This window comes from Martes martes (assembly GCF_963455335.1).
Source record: "Martes martes genome assembly, chromosome: X".
In the NCBI taxonomy this organism is placed as follows: domain Eukaryota; kingdom Metazoa; phylum Chordata; class Mammalia; order Carnivora; family Mustelidae; genus Martes; species Martes martes.
This window is the reverse complement of record NC_137897.1, coordinates 26,639,301-26,661,984: the sequence shown is the minus strand read 5'-3', so window position 1 is coordinate 26,661,984 and position 22,684 is coordinate 26,639,301. Positions and strand designations below refer to the sequence as shown.

At 34.4% G+C, this 22,684-nt stretch overlaps 1 protein-coding gene across 2 annotated transcripts in view; it reads left to right on the top strand.

The window, feature by feature from the left end:
* DMD (dystrophin) overlaps positions 1-22,684 on the top strand; it is a 2,068,501-nt gene that overhangs the window by 848,348 nt on the left and 1,197,469 nt on the right. For both annotated transcript variants that reach the window (XM_080795194.1, XM_080795193.1), the window contains exons 38-41: positions 4,297-4,419; positions 6,793-6,930; positions 9,674-9,826; positions 10,735-10,917. In XM_080795194.1, the coding sequence (XP_080651320.1) occupies positions 4,297-4,419; positions 6,793-6,930; positions 9,674-9,826; positions 10,735-10,917 (597 nt within the window). The remainder of the gene's footprint in view (positions 1-4,296; positions 4,420-6,792; positions 6,931-9,673; positions 9,827-10,734; positions 10,918-22,684) is intronic.

Sequence of the window (22,684 nt, the reverse complement as noted above, 5' to 3'; positions counted from 1 at the left end):
AATTGTCTAAATCCACTAAAATTTATTAACTAAAACATTAGCATCTTGACTCTCATTAGTAAGACATTACTCTTGTGATAGACTACAAACTAGTGAGCTATTTGTTCTTTTCAAAGTAATAGTTATAATAATTGCTACTCATCTGTACTGTGTGAAAAGGTAACCATAAACCACATATGGCTACTGAACATTTAAAATGTGGCTACTCTGAATTAAGAAGTGTTGGAAGCATAAAATACATAGTGGTTTTTAAAGTCTTAATAAGAGAAAGTAAATATAAATTATCTTCTTAATTTTATGTCAATTATAGGCTTATATGACATTTTGGGAAATTACGTAAATAAAATATATTATTATAATTAATTTCATCCATTTCTTTTTACTTTTTAGTATGGCATCTGGAACATTTCAGATTACCTATATGACTTGCATTATATTTCTATTTAGCTGCATTGCTATAGATGAACAAAACCCTTTGAATTTAGAGGAGAGAATTTACTATAAGTCGATGAAATTTTAGGGAAGTATTCATGTGAAAATTGTCTAACATACCCATCATTCTGCCTCTGCTTGTATATTTTCAGCAATGGGTAACTTACTACTTTAAAATTAGTGCTTTTAAAAAGAAAAAAAAACATTTATGGTACTAATAAGTTGTTCCTGTATTAAACTAAAATTCAGGATCCATCTAATTTCTACCCATTGATTCAAATAATTTACTTTGGAACCATACAGAATAATTCAAATCCCTAATCTATATAATGGCATTTTTAATAAATGCAGGGCAATCTTTGATCAGGAAATCCAGACCCTACATATACTACTAATAAAATCTGAGTTTGCATTATCTGGTTTGATTGATTACTAAATCATTTTGTAGTAGTATTTCCTAAAAGCTATTGGTATCTGCTTATATTGTTTTTGTAATTTATGGTATCATTATTACTAGTATTTGGCCAATCAGGTCTTTTTGATTTTATACAACAAAAATTGGGTTATTTAAAATTCTAGACCATTCAAGAACTCCTTGAATTTTTTATTCTACTACCCCATGATTGGTCATTCATTTACTTAGTTTGTTGGGCAGTATTCATTTATGAGTGCCTACTATGTACCAAGAATGACTCTAGGTTGAACAAGACCAACAAATCCTTTATCTTCATGGGGTGTTCATGGAACTCATCCTTCTCATTGCATGTCTTTGTGCATGCTTTTTGTGTCTCCAAATAATTCCTGATGAAAATACTGCACAGAGAAGAACAAATATAAAGCCCTTTGACATTCTCTTAGAAACTACCCTCTGCAATGATATAGATTAATTAATCAACAAGTTTTGTTGTTCAGAATGATACAGTGTTACCAAACTAAGTCTCAGTTTCTCCATGCTCACCTTTGGAATTTAATGATTTTGTCAGTTACCTTGGTAAATAGAAATACTCAGTCAACAAGCATTTATTTTATCCTTCATAAGCCCTATGTTTTCAAAAGAAGATCTTTTAATGGAGTCAATAGATGGGTACGATTTTGAGAGGAGACAGTAAGAGTCAATACTTGTCGAGCATTTATCATATGTCATATGGATACATAGGATTTAGGGAGAAAATGATAACCTATATTTACTGAGCATTTATTGTGTCTCAGACAACATTCTAACTACATTTGATCCCCGTAACAGCCCTGTGAGGTAGAGATCTTTCTTATTTTCATGTTACAAATAAAGAAACTGGAGCTCAAGGACACATAACTTGTCCAAGATCCCCCAGCTACTAAATGGTGGAGCCCAGATTCAATCTTGACATTCTCATGCAGGAGCTTAGGCTCTTCACCAGAAGATTAAAAAAACAAACAACAATAACAACAACAACAACAAAACATTCTAAGGGCCAAAAAGCAGGGAAGTACCCGGAGTTCACCAATAGGTCTGTAAGAAAGGTTGATATTAGGAGCACTTAAATAAGGCTAGAAAGGTCCTTGGGGCAATATTAGGGAAAGCTTTAACTATCATGTTAGAGTTTAGACTTCATTCTACTTGTACTTCTTGAATAGAGAAATACCTTAATGAAAGCCATATTTTGGAATATATTGACCTGATCATTGTGCACAGGATGGAACTGGTCATGTGAGAAGGAGATTATAACCCCGTAAGGAGGTTATTGCCTTAACTCCTGTGTAAGGACTACAAAGGTGGTATCTCTGGGAATAGAAAGCAAGTAGATCATGGTGAATGAATTCACAATGATTGGACTTGATTAGATATTAGAGTGAAGTGTTGAAAATGATATGACTCACATTTTAAGCCTGGATGAATGGTCTTCTATTTACAAAACTGGGGAAGCTGGTGTGCCAAGCAGCTTGGGGAGGAAGATAATGAGCTCATTTCTAGATATGTTGAACTCTAAGTGAGAAATCGGGTGGCTATTGGAGAGTCTATGTTGAATTCAAAAATTCAGCTAAAGATGAATATCTGGGAGATACTGTGAAAGTTAGAGTTAAATTTGGGAAGATAATACAGTGCATCAGGCAAGGAATATTGAGAAAGATGCATGGAGGCCCAAGTTCTCAGCCTTTGAAACTACTCTCTGTATTTGATTATGGGGAGATAAGGTGAGCTAGAGAGGGAGCATGTATACAAGTAAAATAGGTAAATCTGCCTGCAAATGGACCCTTGTTATTTTTACACCCAAACACTCAATAAAAGTTATTTTTAAAATACCTATCTTGTATTTTCATGTAATTATGTAGAACAATGCAGTTGCTCTAATTAAATATTAGCAAATGTGAGCAATTCAATAACATAAAATAGTATCAAATTCATATTGTTTAGTTATGATTTGAAAAGTTGTTCATCTTTTTGCTTTTATAATACTTCTCAGAAATATGTTTTAAAAGTGTAGAGGTATGTTTATAATACGGCAGTAGAAACATCCCATAAGCATATTTATAATACTTCCATTCTGTACTGGTTCAAGAACCGACTATGACATTCCAAATTGCAAATGTTCATTAGGATTTAAAAATAATACTGAAAATAAGTCACTTTTTAAAAAGAACCCATAAATCCTTCCTGGTGTGTGTAAAAGTGCCTAACAGATAAGTGTCTATTCATGTTGTGTGCGCGAATCATGTTCTCATGAATAGCATTTAATTATTCACTTCTTCATGAGTAGATATTTGGTTTTTCCTTGAACACCTATCTTTATTGTCCTCTAGGAGATGCCAGTTAATAAAGAAAGAATAAGATTATGACTGGGAATGTGATGGGGAACAGTAGGTGGGGACCAGTCCTGATGCATGCCGTTGTCCTGGTATAAGACACCGGGGGTCGTTCCTGAATTGGTTTTACAAATGGGCAAATGTTTAGCTCTGTAAGAAAATATGATTACTATATGTCATCTATGAGTTTTCAGAAACTATCACATACAAAATATTTTTTAGTGTTTTAATGCAAAGAAATTGGATGCAGGGTAAAGATCAATAACACATTTATTTTATTAACTGTTTGAACTTTGATAATTAAATCTTGCCTACTCCTTTGAATATATATATATTTGATTTCCAATGTATTTTTAATCATCACTCCTCTTCAAGTGGTTTCTTTAGAAAAAAGGGTTTTTAAAATTTTTTGAGACTATGGTCATTTCAAATTTCAAAATCAAAGAGACTGTGATGTTTATAAAGTTGGAAAATTAATATTCAGATTTTTATGTGAAATATTCTGGGTTCATTCATTTGAATTTTTTTGTGCTATCAAAGAAAGTAGTCCTAAGGCAAGCTTATGGCATTGTTTGTCTTATGAGAGCATGCCTGTCAAATTTTCCATGCGAAAAATGTCATTTAAAATATTGGAGCAGATTGCCATGTAGTTTTTCTGAGGGTAAGGAGACATTTCTGCTTTTCTACATGAGGTTACTGTTACTTGATGAATGAGGCAATTTCTGATAAGACACATTTACACAAACAGTACTTATATCAAAATATTTTAAACAAGATCAAATTCAACTTTAGAATATTAACAATTAGCTCAAATATATGGAAATGAACTTTTGTTGAAAAAAGAGAATGATGAATTGCATTATCTTGTATGTATGCTCAGCTCTGATGATGTTAAATGTTTGTCTTTATTTGCATCTTCAGGTACTTTCCCATTTGTATTTCAAAGCTTTCATAAAATATAATATGGAAACATAATGCATGTCATTATTTTAGCAACAGGAGGTTGAACAAATGTAATTTTTTGGGTTTATGTTTCTAATAAAAAGTAATTTTGATTTAAATTAGCACTATCTTTTTTTTTAGGCCTCCATTCCTTTGAAGGAATTGGAGCAGTTTAACTCAGATATACAAAAATTGCTTGAACCACTGGAGGCTGAAATTCAGCAGGGGGTGAATCTGAAAGAGGAAGACTTCAATAAAGATATGGTAAATTGGTTGTGATAAAAGTGTGAATGAACTAGGAATGGAAATGAATAAATATTTGGAAAGAAATTAGATAACTCAAGTCTCCAACTAAGTTCTCATTGCATACCTTGCACATTTCGTGATTCTAATAATTTATTACAAATGCAAAGTATTCTGGTTGAACATTTATTATGGATGCCAAATTACTATGGCATGGTCACATGGGAGCACTTGCAGATCCTAGTAAGTAGTTCCACAGTTTTTCTTTGACCTGTGCTGTTTTCAAACTCAGAGGACAAAATGTAATGGGGGGAAAAGAGTTAAATTAGAAAATAAACTGGAAATTTAGTAAGAAACTCAGCCATCAAGGATGGATGATGTTTTGTTTCAGTCATGATTTTGGTAATAGAATGTTTATTTCAGCGGAGGGGTATTAGACACAATACAAAAATTACTAATTAAAGTTTACCACAAAGTGATTTTCACAAAAAGTTGATTAAATAGTACAATAGATGTCTAAAATGTGTATAAATCCATGCTGCTTATTTCATGGGAGTAAAGAAATATAACCATGTGGGCTATTCCCAAACTCATAACATTGTCCTTCAACCCTGATTAATTTCAAAATGTCTGTTACATTTCTCTCTGGCTTGAATATTTGTGCATCACACCTCTTTTCACTGACTTTTTTCTCCTTCCACATCCTGGTCACAAATTCCTTTTCCCTCTTCCACAGCCATCACCAATATGGCCTTCTTAACCTCTACATATATCATGCTTGAGATTTCCCAGACATGTATCAATGTTAGGAACTTCTCAGACAATACTTTAAAATGGCATTAAAAGGCAATATATGAATTTTAGATAGTTGGCATGTGAAACAATAGGAAAACTATTTTCCACCAATCTTAGTTCGCATTGGTAACAGTTCTGACTTCTAGAGCTGCCTGAATCAGTCAGTACTCCCCGTGTATGGAGTTTGGTGGCCTTGCCAACTCAGCTCAGTGAAAGAAAGCCAAGAAGAGGCTTTCCAAGATGCTGAGGTAAAACTACCTCTCCTTCATGTCAAAGAAGAAACCAGAGGGCACTGAAGTGAAAAAGAGTACTCTTTACCTCTTGGGCTGTTCACCAACTCTGCCCTATGGCTAACCCTTACCTGCTGGGGGGGAAGAAATGAAGTGGGTTTTGCTGTTGTTGTTGTTTATTTCTTTTGTCCTCAGCCCCAGCAAAGAAAAGACTAAAAGGGAAAGACTTTTTAAAATAAGTAAGGTCTTTCATAGATTATAAACATATGTCTGTGTTATATTATTTTATTACACTAATAATTGACAAATCTCGGGCAAAATGTCATTCCTCTGAAAAAATAAATACTTCTTCAGTTGCGTGTAGCAGTTTAAATATGGACTGCCGATTTAGATAGGTAACATCTGAGTACTATGGGTGATTACACACAAATACACATACATGTGACTTTTCATATTTGTTATTCTTAAGTCATCAGAGTACCTTGAGTACCATTGCAAGGTGAGCCTCCTCAAAAGAAAGTTTTCATACACTGAGTTGAAAGAAAGATAGGAAGCTTGAAGTGAAAAAACCACATGGTCACATATGCTACCATATTAGATGGGCACTTATTCAAATAGTTTTCTTTCAAAGTGAATGAAAATATTATTCTTGGAGTTTAAAAACTAAATACACAGTGAAAAATATTTTCAAGGAATTTTCCTAGTCATCTATATTTTAATACTTACTGGATTGCATTTATTTAAAAACAACATGCATATATGGTGTATTTTTTTTAATTACTTGCAATATTCCGAAGCCATTGAGTACATCATTTTTTACTAATGCCCTAATATTTGTCCTAATTTGGACATAGAGATTATTTAAAGTAGATGACTTGAAATAAGTGTACATTTAAAATATGTTCACTTAAGAGTGAGTGCGTTAAAACGTTAAGAATCATAGCCATCTGACACTTGTCCACATCCATATTTCTGCATGGGTTAGTTGACATTATAGATGACATGTTTAGTTCAGTTTTCTAAACTTTAATTTCTGGAAATCTACCAAAAATCAAAGTCAGAAGAATGCTTCACACCAATTGGTGCCTTGTGTGAAATGACGAAGTACCTTACAATCCTATCTTCCTACATATGCCCCCTACCAGGTGTACACTTTTGAGCTGGTTGGCATCCTTCCTAGATCCATCTTTTCAAAGCTCGAGTAAATCATACAAAAGCAAAACTATGAGCACAGTATCTTAGAATAACTTTCCTGGCAAGTCTTAAATTGGATTTTTGTGTGTGTTTAAATAACATGTTTTATCTCTTGTTAACGATGTACAGCTTTTTAAAAACCAAAATGAAGACTGTACTTGTTGTTTTTAATCAGAGTGAAGACAATGAGGGTACTGTAAAAGAATTGTTGCAAAGAGGAGACAACTTACAACAAAGAATCACAGATGAGAGAAAGCGAGAGGAAATAAAGATAAAACAACAGCTGTTACAGACAAAACATAATGCTCTCAAGGTATTAGAGCTAAAATTATAATACACCTTGCCTGTGGTTTTTTTTTCATATGTAAGGTAAACTATATTGTGCATAAATAAAATCTGCTTAAGAATCTTAATCACCAGAACATATATTTTTTCCTGTTCAGTGTATGTGCTTTATTTAACATTTTTGAGTGGTGTCTTTGATTTTAAAAGAAGTGTTGCTTAAAAGAAAATATGTTTTTTGCCTGAGACAAATTTTCTGAGTAGTGTTTGGGAAATATTACAGTACATTATTCATGGTGTCTATACGTTTAATTTTCTAATATAATTTATTTTTACATTATTTTTATGTTTGTCTTAAAAGACCCGCTTAACTGCCAGAATAACCAATTCATATTTTTGTGGGTTTTCTGCTCCCTATATTTGATTGAATTTATGTAAAGTAGGTCCAGATTTTGGTAATCTAGTATTTGTTTAATAACACCTGAGATTCTACTTAATTTTTTTCAATTAACTTCATTTTACCTTTAAGAGAGTCACTCTTTGCAACTAACTAATTGTCTACAGAGTCTGAATTCATTTATACAGGAATTCTCAAAAATTATGTCCTTGAAGAAGAACTGGTAGTCTCGTATTAACCAGCAGTAGTGGATAGCCTCAAACACCCATGTGACTCATCTGGATGTGTGCAGGAAGAAGAGAGTAGTGTTGGTTTTACTATAAAAGTATTTAGGAATTTCTTGACATGACACTGCACTTATGTAGAGTTTTGTGAAATAACTTATTTTTTAATGTGCTTTTCAATATTCCCTATTGGCACGCATGGCTGATTTTCTAATACTGTTAATTGCCAAGCTTTTCATTGTAAATCACTCCTGTAGAGCTATGTAGTTATGTGGGTAGATCCACGTACTAGGTGGATGAAGTCTTCTTTCTATATGCAAATAAGAGTATAAAACCTTTCCCCATATAGTCAGACAACCAAATAAACACTGCTGAGAATGTAATTACACAATAATGTGCCTGCAAGGAATCCACAAGAAAAGTCTAATTGGCCAGTAGGTGTTCTGACGGTAACTGCTGATAAATATAGTAAATAGAAAAGGCCTCTTCCTTGAGGGAGTGCAAGAACAAGCCATAATGCGCTCAGAAAATCAGAAAGCTGTGTAATTCACACACTTCCAACTGTGACCAGGCTTTCTGAAGCATCGATAGTGGCCATATGATGATGTGTGTCCTACTGAACAGCAGTGTTTAATGGTTACCTGGCATCTCTCTAAAAGAAATCTATATAATGTCTCTAAATATCTTTACACATTACGCATCACCTTGTGCTTAGGGAATGAAAGGGGTTTGAGATTTTATGACCACAAGCCCTTTCTCTTGGCAAAGATGTGACTTATGTCACAAATAAGACATGGCTCAGTGCTCATTCACGTGGCTTTACACTGGTACCTTTGAAAAAAGCAGCATTCCATCTGGCTCATCCCAGGCATTTATTACCTCCACAGGAGGTTTAGAAATTCAACTAAAAATGTAAACTGCAGTAAATTTTACATCCTCGATTTTGAACAAAATGGAGAATGAAATTTAGATCAGTCTTGCAAATAAGTGTTAAAAGTGATTATGAAAATCTACTCAATTTGCCAAACAAATCTACGCCACCAAATTCAGTAACATATTAGTTATGTTAGTAACACTGCCAAGTGGCTCCAGTTCTAGTCCTTATGAAATATTTCAAAGAAGATCAGAACTTTTCCAGAGCAATGACTATTTCAGCAGTTCTTTGATATTCATTCTTTTCTTTTGCTTCAGTTAAATCTGTACATGAAACCCTAATTACTACTGTTCTGAAGAAGTGAAAGCTGTATTCTGAGTTCTTACATTCCCTTGTGTTATCATAAAATGGCATTACAACAAATTCTATTGATCGGGAAGACATTGGGTGTGCTTGTAAGGAGCAAGATGATTAATTTCCCCCCTTTGTTGATTTATTAAGCAGTTGCCCTTATTTATCTCATCACGTCGATTGGAAACCATGCACTTCCCTTTTCTTTTTAAACTAATTCATCATTTTGCATTTGGAACACAATTTGATATAATAAGAAAAAGTTGGCAATGGAAGCCTGAAAAGAAAGAGCATTTTTATAATAGTTGTCATTTTCATGTACACTCACAGATATATATCTTTCACACTTCTATGTATATGGCTCAAAACAATTCATATGATAACTAAGATGATCATATGTTTCTATTCACAAAATATTCATGGCCTATGAAAATTTTACAGGGATGGCTAAAGCCATGAATGTAGTTGCTTGGTTATGTAAACTTAAAATTTTTTGATAAACCCAGGGCTGAAGACAAATTTTAGAATTTGTATCTATTTTAAAAGTCAAGTACAAACTCATTAAATTTGTGCAAGTCTTTGGTTAATACAGGTGTATTCGTATACTAAACTATTTCACATAGACTACACGATAATTTAGTTGACTCATTTAGTCAATTAAATATGACAAGATTCCTGAACAAATTTGAACATGCCAGGAGAAATCACTTTAAGTGAGTTGTCCAGTTTCCTTAGCTTTGTGTGAATAGGTCCTGCCACAAAAATACCTAATTTCATCATCTGTTTGTATATTTAGCACTTAAATCTGAGTTTAAGTGAAGCAGTACAAGAAGATGAGGGGTTCATTATTTGTGAATAACTACAGCCAGAAGTGTACTATTTATATGTATATATATTGATATTTTAATAATATCTGCACCATGAACAGGATTTGAGGTCTCAAAGAAGAAAAAAGGCTCTAGAAATTTCTCACCAGTGGTATCAGTACAAGAGGCAGGCTGATGATCTCCTGAAATGCTTGGATGACATTGAAAAAAAATTATCCAGCCTACCTGAACCCAGAGATGAAAGGAAAATAAAGGTAATGTTGTTTTAGAATGTCACTACTAGATTTTATTGCTGCAATTAAATTTCTTTACCTTAACATGTATGGATCGTATTTAAAATTGTTGATGTTGTTGTTGCCTCTTTTATATGTGCTGCCGAAGCGAGCACTGTTGTTGCCTCTTTTAGTGTTCTCTCTGATTTGCTGCATTTCCTTGTATTGTGTTTTGTTTTGGTAAATTTATTGTATTAAGTGTTTTTTAAATTGACATAATGTGGGATGAATAAAATGTTTTATTTTTAGACAGTGTAAAATGAATTAAGAAATGTCGTATGTTTCCTGGTAAAATTGTAATTGATTTTGTGTATCTTTGTTCCAGATGAACAAATGACTTATCGGTATATGGACGACTTCTTTCTCATGTTAGCACATTCCATTTCATCAGAACATCTTCACACATCAGTGTCAAATCTCTATAGATTGATTTGCATATTGTCCAGAGATGTTTTTTCTGTTATTATTTTACACTTTTTATTTTGCTTCATTCTCTGTTGAGTTCCTCAAAACTTTAAAATGAAAATAAATAACCATTTGCCCTCTAAATTATATTCTCTGTGGATGGTCCCTAAGAAATAATGAGTAGTCAGTCCAATTTGGGTCAGCCCCCAAAACACCAGAGGAATTAAGAAGAAAGAAAAATGTTAGTTGAATTTAAATATTTTCTTAATTAGAATATCTAAAACTGAGCATTTGAAAGATAACTGAAAATAGCATTTGGATTCTTGGTGAAGATGACCGTGATGGCTTCCATATTTGTAAATTACGGAACATGACAATAAAATGACAACAGCCTTTGACGTTTCTGAGAGAAGTATGTGCTGCTTGTGGGTTGGTTGATGTGGTTAGCTAACTGCCCTGGGCCCTGTATTGATTTTGCTCAATAGGAAATTGATCGTGAATTGCAGAAGAAGAAAGAGGAGCTGAACGCAGTGCGTAGGCAAGCTGAGGGCTTGTCTGAGGATGGGGCCGCAATGGCAGTGGAGCCAACTCAGATTCAGCTCAGCAAGCGCTGGCGGGAAATTGAGAGCAAATTTGCTCAGTTTCGAAGACTCAACTTTGCACAAATTGTGAGTTGTTATTGGCAAACCCATGTATGTGTTTGCAACTACTACCTAATAAGAGAGGCCTACTAACAAATGGAAAAACAAAACAAAACAAAACCAAAAAAACCCAAAAACAAAAAAACAAAACAAAACTTGGGTACAATTTCAGACTTCTAATATGCATTCTGAAAGTGAACAGTTTCCCCTCACTTTGGGCTTCTGCAACACTAGTGCTTAGTTTTTCAGAGTAAAAGCACAATAAATTAACAGCACATAGGGAACAGGCCCTTTATCAGAAATGAAAACTGCATCTTAATTTGTTTTGCCACATCATTTTTTTTCATAACATTGGCAATGTGAATTTGTCAATTGATCATACATTTACATTATTTCAGTGTCAAATCCAAAAATACATATTGCTTTCCTGAGACCATCCCATGCTAATTTTACTTTTTAAATGTATACATGGTAAATAATAAATCTTTTGTGAGACATCTTATATCTCCTTGCATAAGAACCTTATCTTATTGACTTACAATAGTAGTTTAGTCCTCGTGTCTGGCTTGGCTACTTTATGGGTTAAAAGGCTTTTTAGAAGTGGATGCCTAGTAAGATGGTTTATGACTGATAGCAGATTGAAAAATATCAAATAGTGTGACCAATGAAATATTACAAGCTGAAGGGAAAAGGAACAACTGTTCTTTCAAACAACTGGATGGATATTTGGTGATTTTCTCCTTAAAAAGGCAGTTCATAATCATAAATTTGTTCTTCCTAGCTCTTTATTTGTAATAGGGTATAAACCATAGGGTTTTTTCTAACAAATATGTTTTTTGTTCCTATTCCAAGATATCATAAAGTGAAGAGGAATGGTTACTGCTATGTAATTATGCAAAAATAGTGCTTCTCACAAAACAAATATGTTAAGGCTGGGAAATAAGGATTTCTTAATATGTTATGTTGAATTATATGAAACCAACAGATACTCAATCATTCTTGACCTATGTAAATGACAGTTTCATTTGTTTCAACCTTCAGATGGGACTTTGTGGAATTTCTTATGTGATATTGTTGATTCCATTTAATATGGGGTATTTTAAAAATATGCCTTAGATACCATAGCTTTATTTTATAAGCATATAATTTTGTTATGCTGCTTATTAACCAAGAGAAAATATACAACATATTATTGTTACTTCTTTTTACAAAACATTAGAAAAATCCATGAATACAGTGTTTTGATGAAATCCAGGACCCTAAGATTTAATAACAGCTGAATATTCTGAGAAGTTGGAAGAAGTAATATAATATATTGAGACTATATTACATTTGAAGTCCTATTCCAGCTGATTGCACATTTCAGCCTATTATCCTTTCTATTAGATGTTATGAACATAATATGTCATAAATCACCGCAGCTTACACTAAGAGAAAGACTGTGTCTGTGGATACAAAATGAATTGAAAGATTAAGGCAACCATAAAGAAAATTCAAGTAAAATATTTTCACTGAATTTAATAGATCATTGAAGAAGAAGTCCCTTGCTTTGATTTATCTGACTACTAACTAATTTCCCCATTCCAATTTTCCCCATATCTTGACACATCCTATATGCAGGATTAGATTTTTTTACAACCTGGGTAAGGTAAGTTATTAACATTTTGTAGTTAAATGGACACAGGATCAAAAATCTCCACAAACCACCCACTTAAAATGTCATTATGTCCTTATACATAAAGAGCTCTCAGTGCATATTTGTAAAACATAATGATGATTGGTAAAATAAACCTAGGACATGTAAACCAGCATAAAATTTTTAAAGTCGTAGTAAAATGTTAAGATGTGTTTTCCCCATAAACGGTTTCTTCTTGATTTTATAACTAAATACAGAGAACCAAATTTCAGAAGGTCAGTACCAAACTTCAGAAGGTTCCTGGAGTGGGGAATATATATTTTTTAAAAGATTTTATCTATCTGTCTATCTATCTATCTACCTACCTACCTACCTATCTATCTATCATCTATCTAAGAAAGAGAGAGAGCATGTGTGTGAGCACAGGCAGAGGGATGGGCAGAGGAAGAGGGAGAAGCAGACATCCCACTGAGCATAGAGCCCAATGGGGGCTTGATCCCAGGACCCTGAAATCATGACCTGAGCCAAAGGAAGACGCCTAAATGACTGAGACACCCAGGCGCCCTTGGCATATATTTTTATATGAACTCTGGGTATCCATGATAACAGAAGTAGTAACAGTATGTATGAAGAACAATCAATTAAATATTATAATTATATTTGGCTTTGAATTTTTATTAGGCCTAAAAAATGACAGATAGATAGATAGATAGATAGATACAAGATGTATCTTTTTATTCCACTGGTTACTAATATATATTGAAAAATTGGTTTCACATGTCCACCAACCTAGTTAGAGTCATCTTTCCCAATTATCGTACAGTGAGGCCATTAGAGATTAGCCAGCCACAACTGAAAAACTTAACCAGAATTTATGTTTGGAATAGTCCCACAGTGGCTCTGATGCAGCACAGATCATCATAACTTCAGTATTCTTTACCTCTCCCTCGTTCCCCTTCTCTATTTGTCTCATCTTTCATTCTTCCAATTTTCCCTTTCTCTTCTTCTCTAGATGTAGGTTCTAGACTTCTTTTGGACTTACTGATTTTCAGTTAGCCTTTAATATCTTAGGAGTAACAATTCCAGATTGCAGGGAGTACTTGAAAGTGCTTAACATTTGAGAGTTGTGTTTAAAATGAGAAATTAATTTTCCGTATTTCAGAGATAAAGGCTTAAAAATGGACTAAGCAGTTTTAAATGCGTGCACTTCAGGGACTGTGTCTATGTCAGAGCTATATATGGCAATAATAAATCTCAGTCAAGGTCTGGAACTTTGAGGGAACCATGAGGCAGCCCTGGACTAGACAAGAATGCAGACGAAAGCAGAATAGAGTATCTCCAAACGATGGTCCTCAGAACAATCCTAGAGACCCCAAAAAAGGGAAAATGGATTGGGATGAAGCAGGTAAATTTTTCTCTAAGTATTCAGCAGGTTGAAGGCCCTGCCCTAGTTAGGACTAGAAGACAGCTCTAATTATACTTCCTGTTGACTTGCAGACCTGGGTGATCAGTGAAGACCAAGCAATGATTGTAAACTGAACATAAGGAATTTTTCTGTAGGATGTTTTATAACACCTGTGTGGTCTAGTAAAAAGAGCACTACCTGGGATGAACAGTCCAGAATATGAATCCCACTCTGGGTTCTAGCTATATGCTCATGGGTAAATAAATATATTTCAGCCTGATTTCCCTCATCTGTACAATGGGGAATATGGACTTTTGTGATAACAAAATATAGTAATATTTATAAAACACCTGTTGTATTATAGGAGCTCAATTAATCACAATTTTTTCTTCTTTCTGTATATAACACTGAAAAAGAGACATTATTTTTAAATTTTGTGTCTTTATAGACTGTTAAGAGGATTCAGCTCGGCATGTACCATAGATTTATGTTATTAACAAGGATAGATATAATTTGTAGATTACAAATTAGAGTCCCTCATCCTTGAACACGTAGTTGTATCCAGAGTCACAAAGCATTTGCAGGAAGTTTCGTACAAAGATGGTGATTCTACCAATGAAGGCATAGTTACCCAAAAACATGTCAAGAGTTCTCTTTCTAGGGGCACCTGGGTGGCTCAGTGGGTTAAAGCCTCTGCCTTCGGCTCAGGTCATGATCTCAGGGTCCTGAGATCGAGCCCCAAATCGGGCTCTCTGCTCAGCAGGGAGCCTGCTTCCCTTCCTCTCTCTCTGCCTGCCTCTCTGCCTACTTGTGATCTCCGTCTGTCCAATAAATAAAATATTAAAAAAAAAAAAAAAAAAAAAAAAAAGAGTTCTCTTTCTAAATTCTTATCATCTATGTAAAAGTAGAGAAAGAGATACAGAAAAAACTGAAGGCTTTGAAAATTTCTCAATAGAAAATTACATGTAATTTTTATTAAGTGTAATTGTAGCATTTGAAAATTAATCTCCCAGAGCTCAAGAAAATGCAGCCAAAAAATTACACAAAGAAAGCACCACCACAATCCAGGAACTCCTAAGCAAAATAAGCTCACAGACTAAAATTACAATGAATATGAAAAAATCCATTTTATGGATGATGTTAACAGATGCCAAAAAAATAAAAGGAGAATGCACATCTGAGGAAATCATAGATAAGAGAACAATCAGCAAAGGACATTAAAATAAGTGTTTAAATTTTTTTAAGTAATTGGGTTTTTTTAATGTTCAAAAAGATTTTTAAAAGGAAGTAGTGGAATTCATACAATAAAAATAGGCCATTTTGAATGGTGAAAAGGAAGGTTTGAAAAGTAAAACATCTTGAGATTAAAATACAATTATTAAAATAAGAACTCAAACAGCTTTTTAAATAGTGGATTCATCATAGAAGAGTAATGAATATACTCATTGAAGGAGATTGAGGATAATTTTGCTTTGCTGAAAATACTGGAATATGTAGAGAATGGAATAAAAATCTCACATATGTGCATGAAAAGAGTTCCGGATTGAAAAAGTGGAAAGCCAGGGGAAGAGACAATATTTTATATAAATGACTGATATTTAAGAAAATTGAATAAATCTCAGTTTACAAGAGTCCTCAAGTTGAATAAAGCTCAATTTACATGAGTCCTCAAGTTGAATAAAGCTCAACTAGACTGGAATAAATAAAAACAAGTTACACCTAGCAAAGTTTGAATGAAACTCAGAATATCAGTGGTGAGGAAGGTGTCATAAAAGCTACTAAGGATCAAAAGCAGAATACCTACAGGACGACAAAGGTGACAGAAGACTTTTCATCAATAACAGATACTGGAAGACAATGAAATAACATCTTCATATGCTAGGCAAATTTTCAAATGTCCTGTAAACTGTGATTCAAAAGTGAAGACAGAATATTTTCAGACATATAAGTACTTTCAGATAAGCAGAACTATGAGAATTTATTACCTGTATATTCTTGCTGAATTAATAAGCAATATGCTAGTGTAAAAGAGGAAAATGAAGCCAGGAAGAAGGAGCAAGTTATATAAAGCTATCTAGAATTTTGTATATAAGGAAGGATTTTTTTTTTTTTTTTTTTAGTCTTGTACTCAGCCACCAAAATTGTAGCAAGTGCTTCAAAGGAAAACAGAAGGCTATGAGAATGTAGAAGTGTTTTGACTCAACTTAAAGAAGAATATAATAAATAAGAGGCTCATTGTAGAGGGTCAAACAAATATAATGTTTGTACCTAATGTGTTCAGTATGAATTATTGCTAATTAACATGTTTCTCAGAAGCAAAAAAAAAAATAGTAACCCTTTGGAATAGGTATGCATACATGACCTGTCCCAGGAATGGGAGCAAAAATAATGCAAATGTCAGAGTAAAAGATGGCAAAGAAATGTCCCTTTTCTAAATACAACAACTTCACTTGCCCTGCATATCCTATACCTTCAAAGATCAAGTAAATAATGCTGATATTCAACATTTATATCTGACAACTTCTTCAACTTCTTTTGGATGCCTAACAGATATGTGAAATGTTAACATATCCTAGTCAGGAATTAACTGATTGTCACCTCTACATAATTTGGCTCCAAACCAGCTCTGTGGGCATTAGTAAATTACCCTGTTACTTAAGTTCAAAACCTAGACATCATCCATAATTGTTCTTTTCTCTTCTTTAATCCTTGTAATTCATTTCAGTTTCTTTTGGTTCTACTCAGAAAATACAGCTTTAATCAGACCACTCAGTATCTGCATTGTGGAAACCCTAGTCCACAGCACAATGATCTCTCATCTGGGTTACTTCAACAGCTTCTAATCCTTGCTTCTGGTCTTTGCCCACCTACATGGTGTTCTTTGTGGTGAAGCCAGGGGCTCCTAAAGCATAAATGAGATGCTCTCAAACCCCTGCTGCTCACTACCCTTTCAATGAAATCCCAAGATTATACATGATTTGGTTCCTGCCTGTCTTATTACTCCAACTTTGTCCCTTTTTTGCCATTCTCCCTGTCATACAGGTGTAAAAATGTCTCCTCCATACTTAAACACGCCATCACCATTTCCATTTCAGGGCCTTCGTACGTTTTGCTTCTTCACAGAATATTTTTCACCTAGACTTTTACATGGGTGCTGTAACTCAGCTGTCCTTCCATTTATCAACAATAAATGTTTAGTAGAACTTTGACGTATAATCTGGACAGGTAATACTTAACAGGTTTTTTTTGGTACTTTAAGAATATTTTTATACTTCTTATAAGTATTTATGTCAATTGGGAATTTAAGATGACTCTCTAGAACAGCAGATTTCATTACAGTTACTTCCAGAAGTGTTATACTGAGACAAGACAAAGTTTCTGAAGTTTAACACTGAGGTGGTAGAGTGAATATGAGCAGGATTACGATACTCTATTGTAAAGGTTAGTTTTTAGTACATCAGAGTAAATTACAGGAAGGTATGTTAACAGCATTAGAAGTATACATCTCTAAAAGAGACAAGTTCTTGAAAAGTAGGCAGAAATTGAGTTTTGTTAGTAGTTTTACTTTAAATGCTAAAGAAATGTATTAAATAAATTAGTCCCTTAGGTGAATAATTTTTTAAGACAAAAACACTTTTATAGTGTGAGCATTCCTCCACTTTTAAAAAATTGTTTGAATTTGAATAGAACCTTACATCTCTATAAAGAAATTTCATGTATATCCAGCTTGTTTCCACTAATAACCTTCTTATTAATAACCTTATTATTTTCATTGTAATTTTATACTAAAGAAAATATAAATGAGGTTAATTATATTTGTCCAAGGGCACATGTAAGAAGGGGAAGACACTACATGTGGACTCAGTGCTTCATGAAATAGAGTGAGAGTTGTTCAAAAGAAAGAAGGTTTTTTTTTCATTAATTATTTTAATGTATAATGTATTATTTGCTCCAGGGGTACAGGTCTGTGAATCATCAGGCTTACGCACTTCACCACACTCACCATATCACATACCCTCCCCAGTGTCCATAACCTAACCACCCTCTCCACACCCCCCTCCCCACGGCAACCCTCAGTTTGTTTTGTGAGATTAAGAGTCTCTTATGGTTTGTCTCCCTCCTGACCCCATCTTATTTCATTTTTTCCTTCCCTACCCCCCAAATCCCCAACTCTGCCTCTCGAATTCTTCATATCAGGGAGATCATATGATAATTGTCTGTCTCTGATTGACTTATTTCATTCAGCATAATATCCTCTAGTTCCACCAACATCGTTGCAATTGGCAAGATTTCATTTCATTTCTTTTGATGACTGCATAGTATTCCATTATATATATTTTATATATATTATATATAATATATATACATTATAATATATAATATATCATATATAATATATTATAATATAATTATTATATATAATATATTATATAATATATATTATTATATATGATATATAACTTATATATATAATATATATAATTATATAATATATATAATATATATATAATGGAATACTATGCAGTCATAGTATATATATACATATATACATATATACATATATATACTATGTATATACATATATACGTATATATGCATATATATACATATATACATATATACATATATACACATATATACATATATACACATATACATATATGTATATATACATATATGTATATATACATATATACACACACACCTATACCAGTTCTTCTTTATCCATTCATCTTTTGATGGACATCTAGGTTCTTTCCATAGTTTGGCTATTGTGAACATTGCTACTATAATATTTGGGTGCATATGCCCCTTCAGATCACTACATTTGTATCCTTAGGGTAAATACCCAGTAGTGCAATTGCTGGGTCATAGGGTAGCTCTATTTTCAACTTTTTGAGGAACCTCCATGCTGTTCTCCAGAGTAGCTGCACCAGCTTGCATTCCCACCAACAGTGTAGGAGAGTACCTCTTTCTCCGCATCCTCTCCAACATCTGTCATTTCATGACTTGTTAATTTTAGGCATTCTGACTGGTGTGAGGTGGTATCTCATTGTAGTTTTGATTTGTATTTCCTTGATGCCGAGTGATGTGGAGCATTTTTTCATGTGTCTGTCAGCCATCTGGATGTCTTTGCAGAAATGTCTGTTCATGTCCTCTGCCCATTTCTTGATTGGATTATTTGTTCTTTGGGTGTTGAGTTTGATAAGCTCTTTATAGATTATGGATACTAGCCTTTTATCTGATATGTCATGTGCAGATATCTTCTCTCATTCTGTCAGTTGTCTTTTGGTTTTGTTGACTGTTTCCTTTGCTGTGCAAAAGCTTTTTTATCTTGATGAAGTCCCAATAGTTCATTTTTGCCCTTGCTTCCCTTGAGTTTGGCAAAGTTTCTAGGAAGAAGTTGCTGTGCCTGAGGTCGAAGAGTTGCTGCCTGTGTTCTCCTCAAGGATTTTGATGGATTCCTGTCTCACATTGAGGTCTTTCATCCGTTTTGAGTCTATTTTCATGTATGGAATAAGGAAATGGTCCAGTTTGATTTTTCTGCATGTGGCTGTCCAATTACAGACTCTCGTCCCGAGCTGCTTTCAGGATTTTCTCTTTGTCACTAAGACTTGTAAGTTTTACTATTAGATGACGAGGTGTGGACCTATTTTTACTGATTTTGAGGGGGCTTGTCTGTCCATCCTGGATTTTGATGCTTGTTCCCTTTACCATATTAGGGAAATTCTCTACTATAATTCACTCCAATATACCTTCTGCCCCCTCTCTCTTTCTTTTTCTTCTGGAATCCCAATTATTCTGATAATGTTTCATTTTATGGTATCACTTATCTCTCGAAATCTCCCCTCATGGTCCAGTAGTTGTTTGTCTCTCTTTGCTCAGCTTCTTAATTCTCTGTCATTTGGTCTTCTATATCACTAATTCTTTCTTCTGCCTCATGTATCCTGGCAGTAAGAGCCTCTTTTTTTTTTATTGTACCTCATTAATAGTTTTTTTTTTTTTATTTCAACTTGGTTAGATTTTAGTTCTTTTATTTCTCCAGAAAGGGATTTTATTTCTCCAGAGAGGGTTTCTCTAATAACTTCCATGCCTTTTTTGAGCCCAGCTAGCACCTTGGGAATCATCATTCTGAACTCTAGTTCTGACATATTACCAATGTCTGTATTGATTAGGTCCCTTGCTGGTGGTACTGCCTCTTGTTCTTTTTTTTTTTATGTTGAGTTTTTTCCACCTTGTCATTTTATCCAGATAAGAATACATGAACGAGAAAATAAAATACTAAAAGGCTGGCAAAGACACCAGAAAAATGTATGCTAACCAAATCAGAAGAGATCCAAAACTGGTGGGAGAAGAATGGGGGGAAAAAGAAGTAAAAATAAAAAATAAATAAAAAAAAATTTTATGTATATATATATATATAACTGATGAATAGAACAACCCACTTGATTTTTGGTGTATTTTGGTCTCTTAGAAGAAACTACCTCACAAAATTTTAAAGAAAGAAAAACTTATATATATATATATATATAAATAAGGGTAAACACAATGAAGTTATGCAATATGACTGTAAAGATGAAAATTTTTTAAAAATTCTAAAAAAGGGATTGATAAGATAAGTTGGTTGGATAAAGAAAAAAAAAAGTGGAGAGAATGTGCTCAGGCTGGAGACTAGAACAAAGCCATGTGCTAGATTAAGGTGTATTTTGATCTATTAGAAGAAATTTTATCCCAAAATTTTTAGGAAATAAAAACCTGCATGTATATAAAAAATAAGGTTAAATACAACGAAGGTATAAAATGTAACTATAACAATGAAGGTTTAAAAAGATTTTTTTAAGAAAATATTGTATATTGTCAGGACTGGAAGAGATTATGCTGAGTGAAATAAGTCAAACAGAGAGAGTCAAGTATCATATGGTTTCACTTATTTGTGGAGCATAACAAATAACATGGAGGACATGGGGAAATGGAGAGGAGAAGGGAGTTGAGGGAAACTGGAAGGGGAGGTGAACCATGAGAGACTATGGACTCTGAAAAACAACCTGAGGGTTTTGAAGGGGCGGGGCGTGGGAGGTTGGGGGAACCAGGTGGTGGGTATTAGGGAGGGCACAGATTGCATGGAGCACTGGGTATGGTGAAAAAACAATGAATACTGTTACACTGAAAATAAATAAAAAATTTAATTAAAAAAAGAAAATATTGTGAAGATAAACTAGCTAAAAATGTTTAAAAAAAGGAAAGAGGAAAAGTTAAAAAAATAGAATAAGAAAAAAATAAAATTAAAAAAAATTAACTTCGCAAGACTGAAGGATCATGGGGAAAAAGCCATGAATTCTATGTGTTGCTTTCTCCTTGCTCTGGAATTCCACTGTGCTCTGATTAGTGAGCTTGGTCTTGGCTGGATATTCTAGCAGATCTTCTGGGGGAGGGGCTTGTTGCAGTGATTCTCAAATGTCTTTGCCCGAGGTGGAATTGCGCCCCCTCTTCCAGAGGCTGAGCTAAGTAATCTGCTCTGGTTCCCTCTTGGGAGCTTTTGTTCCTCGAAGGCTTTCTGTAGAGCACTGGAGGACGGGAATGAAAATGGTGGCCTCCCAATCTCTGGCCTGGAGGAGCCAAGATCTTGGGCCCCACTCCTCAGTGCACCCTTGGAGAAAAGTGGTCAATCACTCCCACCTCCCTGGTCTCCAGCTGCGCTCCATGCTTATCCTGCCTGTGACTGAGCATTTCTATCTCCGGCACACGGCCCCCTTTGGAGTCTCCAAACCGGGCAGATTTCTGCCATGCTGCCCCTCCCAGAGGATGAAGGTGAGTGTTCCCAGATCTGCCACTTGTGCAGTCCCTGCTCCAAGAGCAGGGGTCCAACTGTGCCTTGGATCATGGTCTAAGTTAATCCAGAGCTGAAAGCTAACTCCTCGGCTCCGTCTCTGCTGCCAGCTTCCCTGCTCCAATACCTGGCATTTCTGCCACACTCAGACACCCCTGATCTTTCTGTGACCCCCCAGGGGACCTGAGACTACACTGTCCCCGTGAGGGCTTCACCATCGCTTAGCCTCAGGAGCAATGTCCCTCAGTGGAGCAGACTTTTAAAAGTTCTGATTTTGTGCTCTGTTGCTCTACCTCTTGCCACGAGCCAGCCATTCCCCCCACGGTCTATCTTCCCGTCGCTTCAGATTCACTTCTCCACATGTCCTGCCTTTCAGAAAATGGTCGATTTTCTCTTCCTAGAATTGCTGTTCCTCTTCTATCCCCTGTTGAGTTTGTAGGTGTTTGGAATGGTTTGATACCTATCTAACTGAACTTCTGGGATCTGATGTCATTTCAGTCTGCTCTTCATCTGCCATTTTGCCTCTACCAAAAGAAAGAAGTTTGAGAAATACTGAATTAAGCAAAGTTTCTTTACTCCAGAACTTAGCAGGGCTTTTGATATGCAAATGTGATTATGAATTTCTACAAGGGAAATAAATTCTGCAGATTTTCACATCTGGATAGTTGCAGTACAAAAGGGGAAATTTCACTTCAGTTTTATGGTAGGATTCCTGCTCAAGTAGTTGTGAAGAACTAGTGGTGTTCTTCAGGAAAAAAAGAAATGGGAAAAGCATTGCTATACCATTATGCTTTTGTTAATTTAGACTTTATTAAAAGAAAGCATTGTTTCATAAGAAAAGTAACCACAGAGCTGACTGTCATCACCTCATGTAAAATAATGCCTGAACCCAGTTTTGATATTTCATTGCTCATTTTTTGGTATA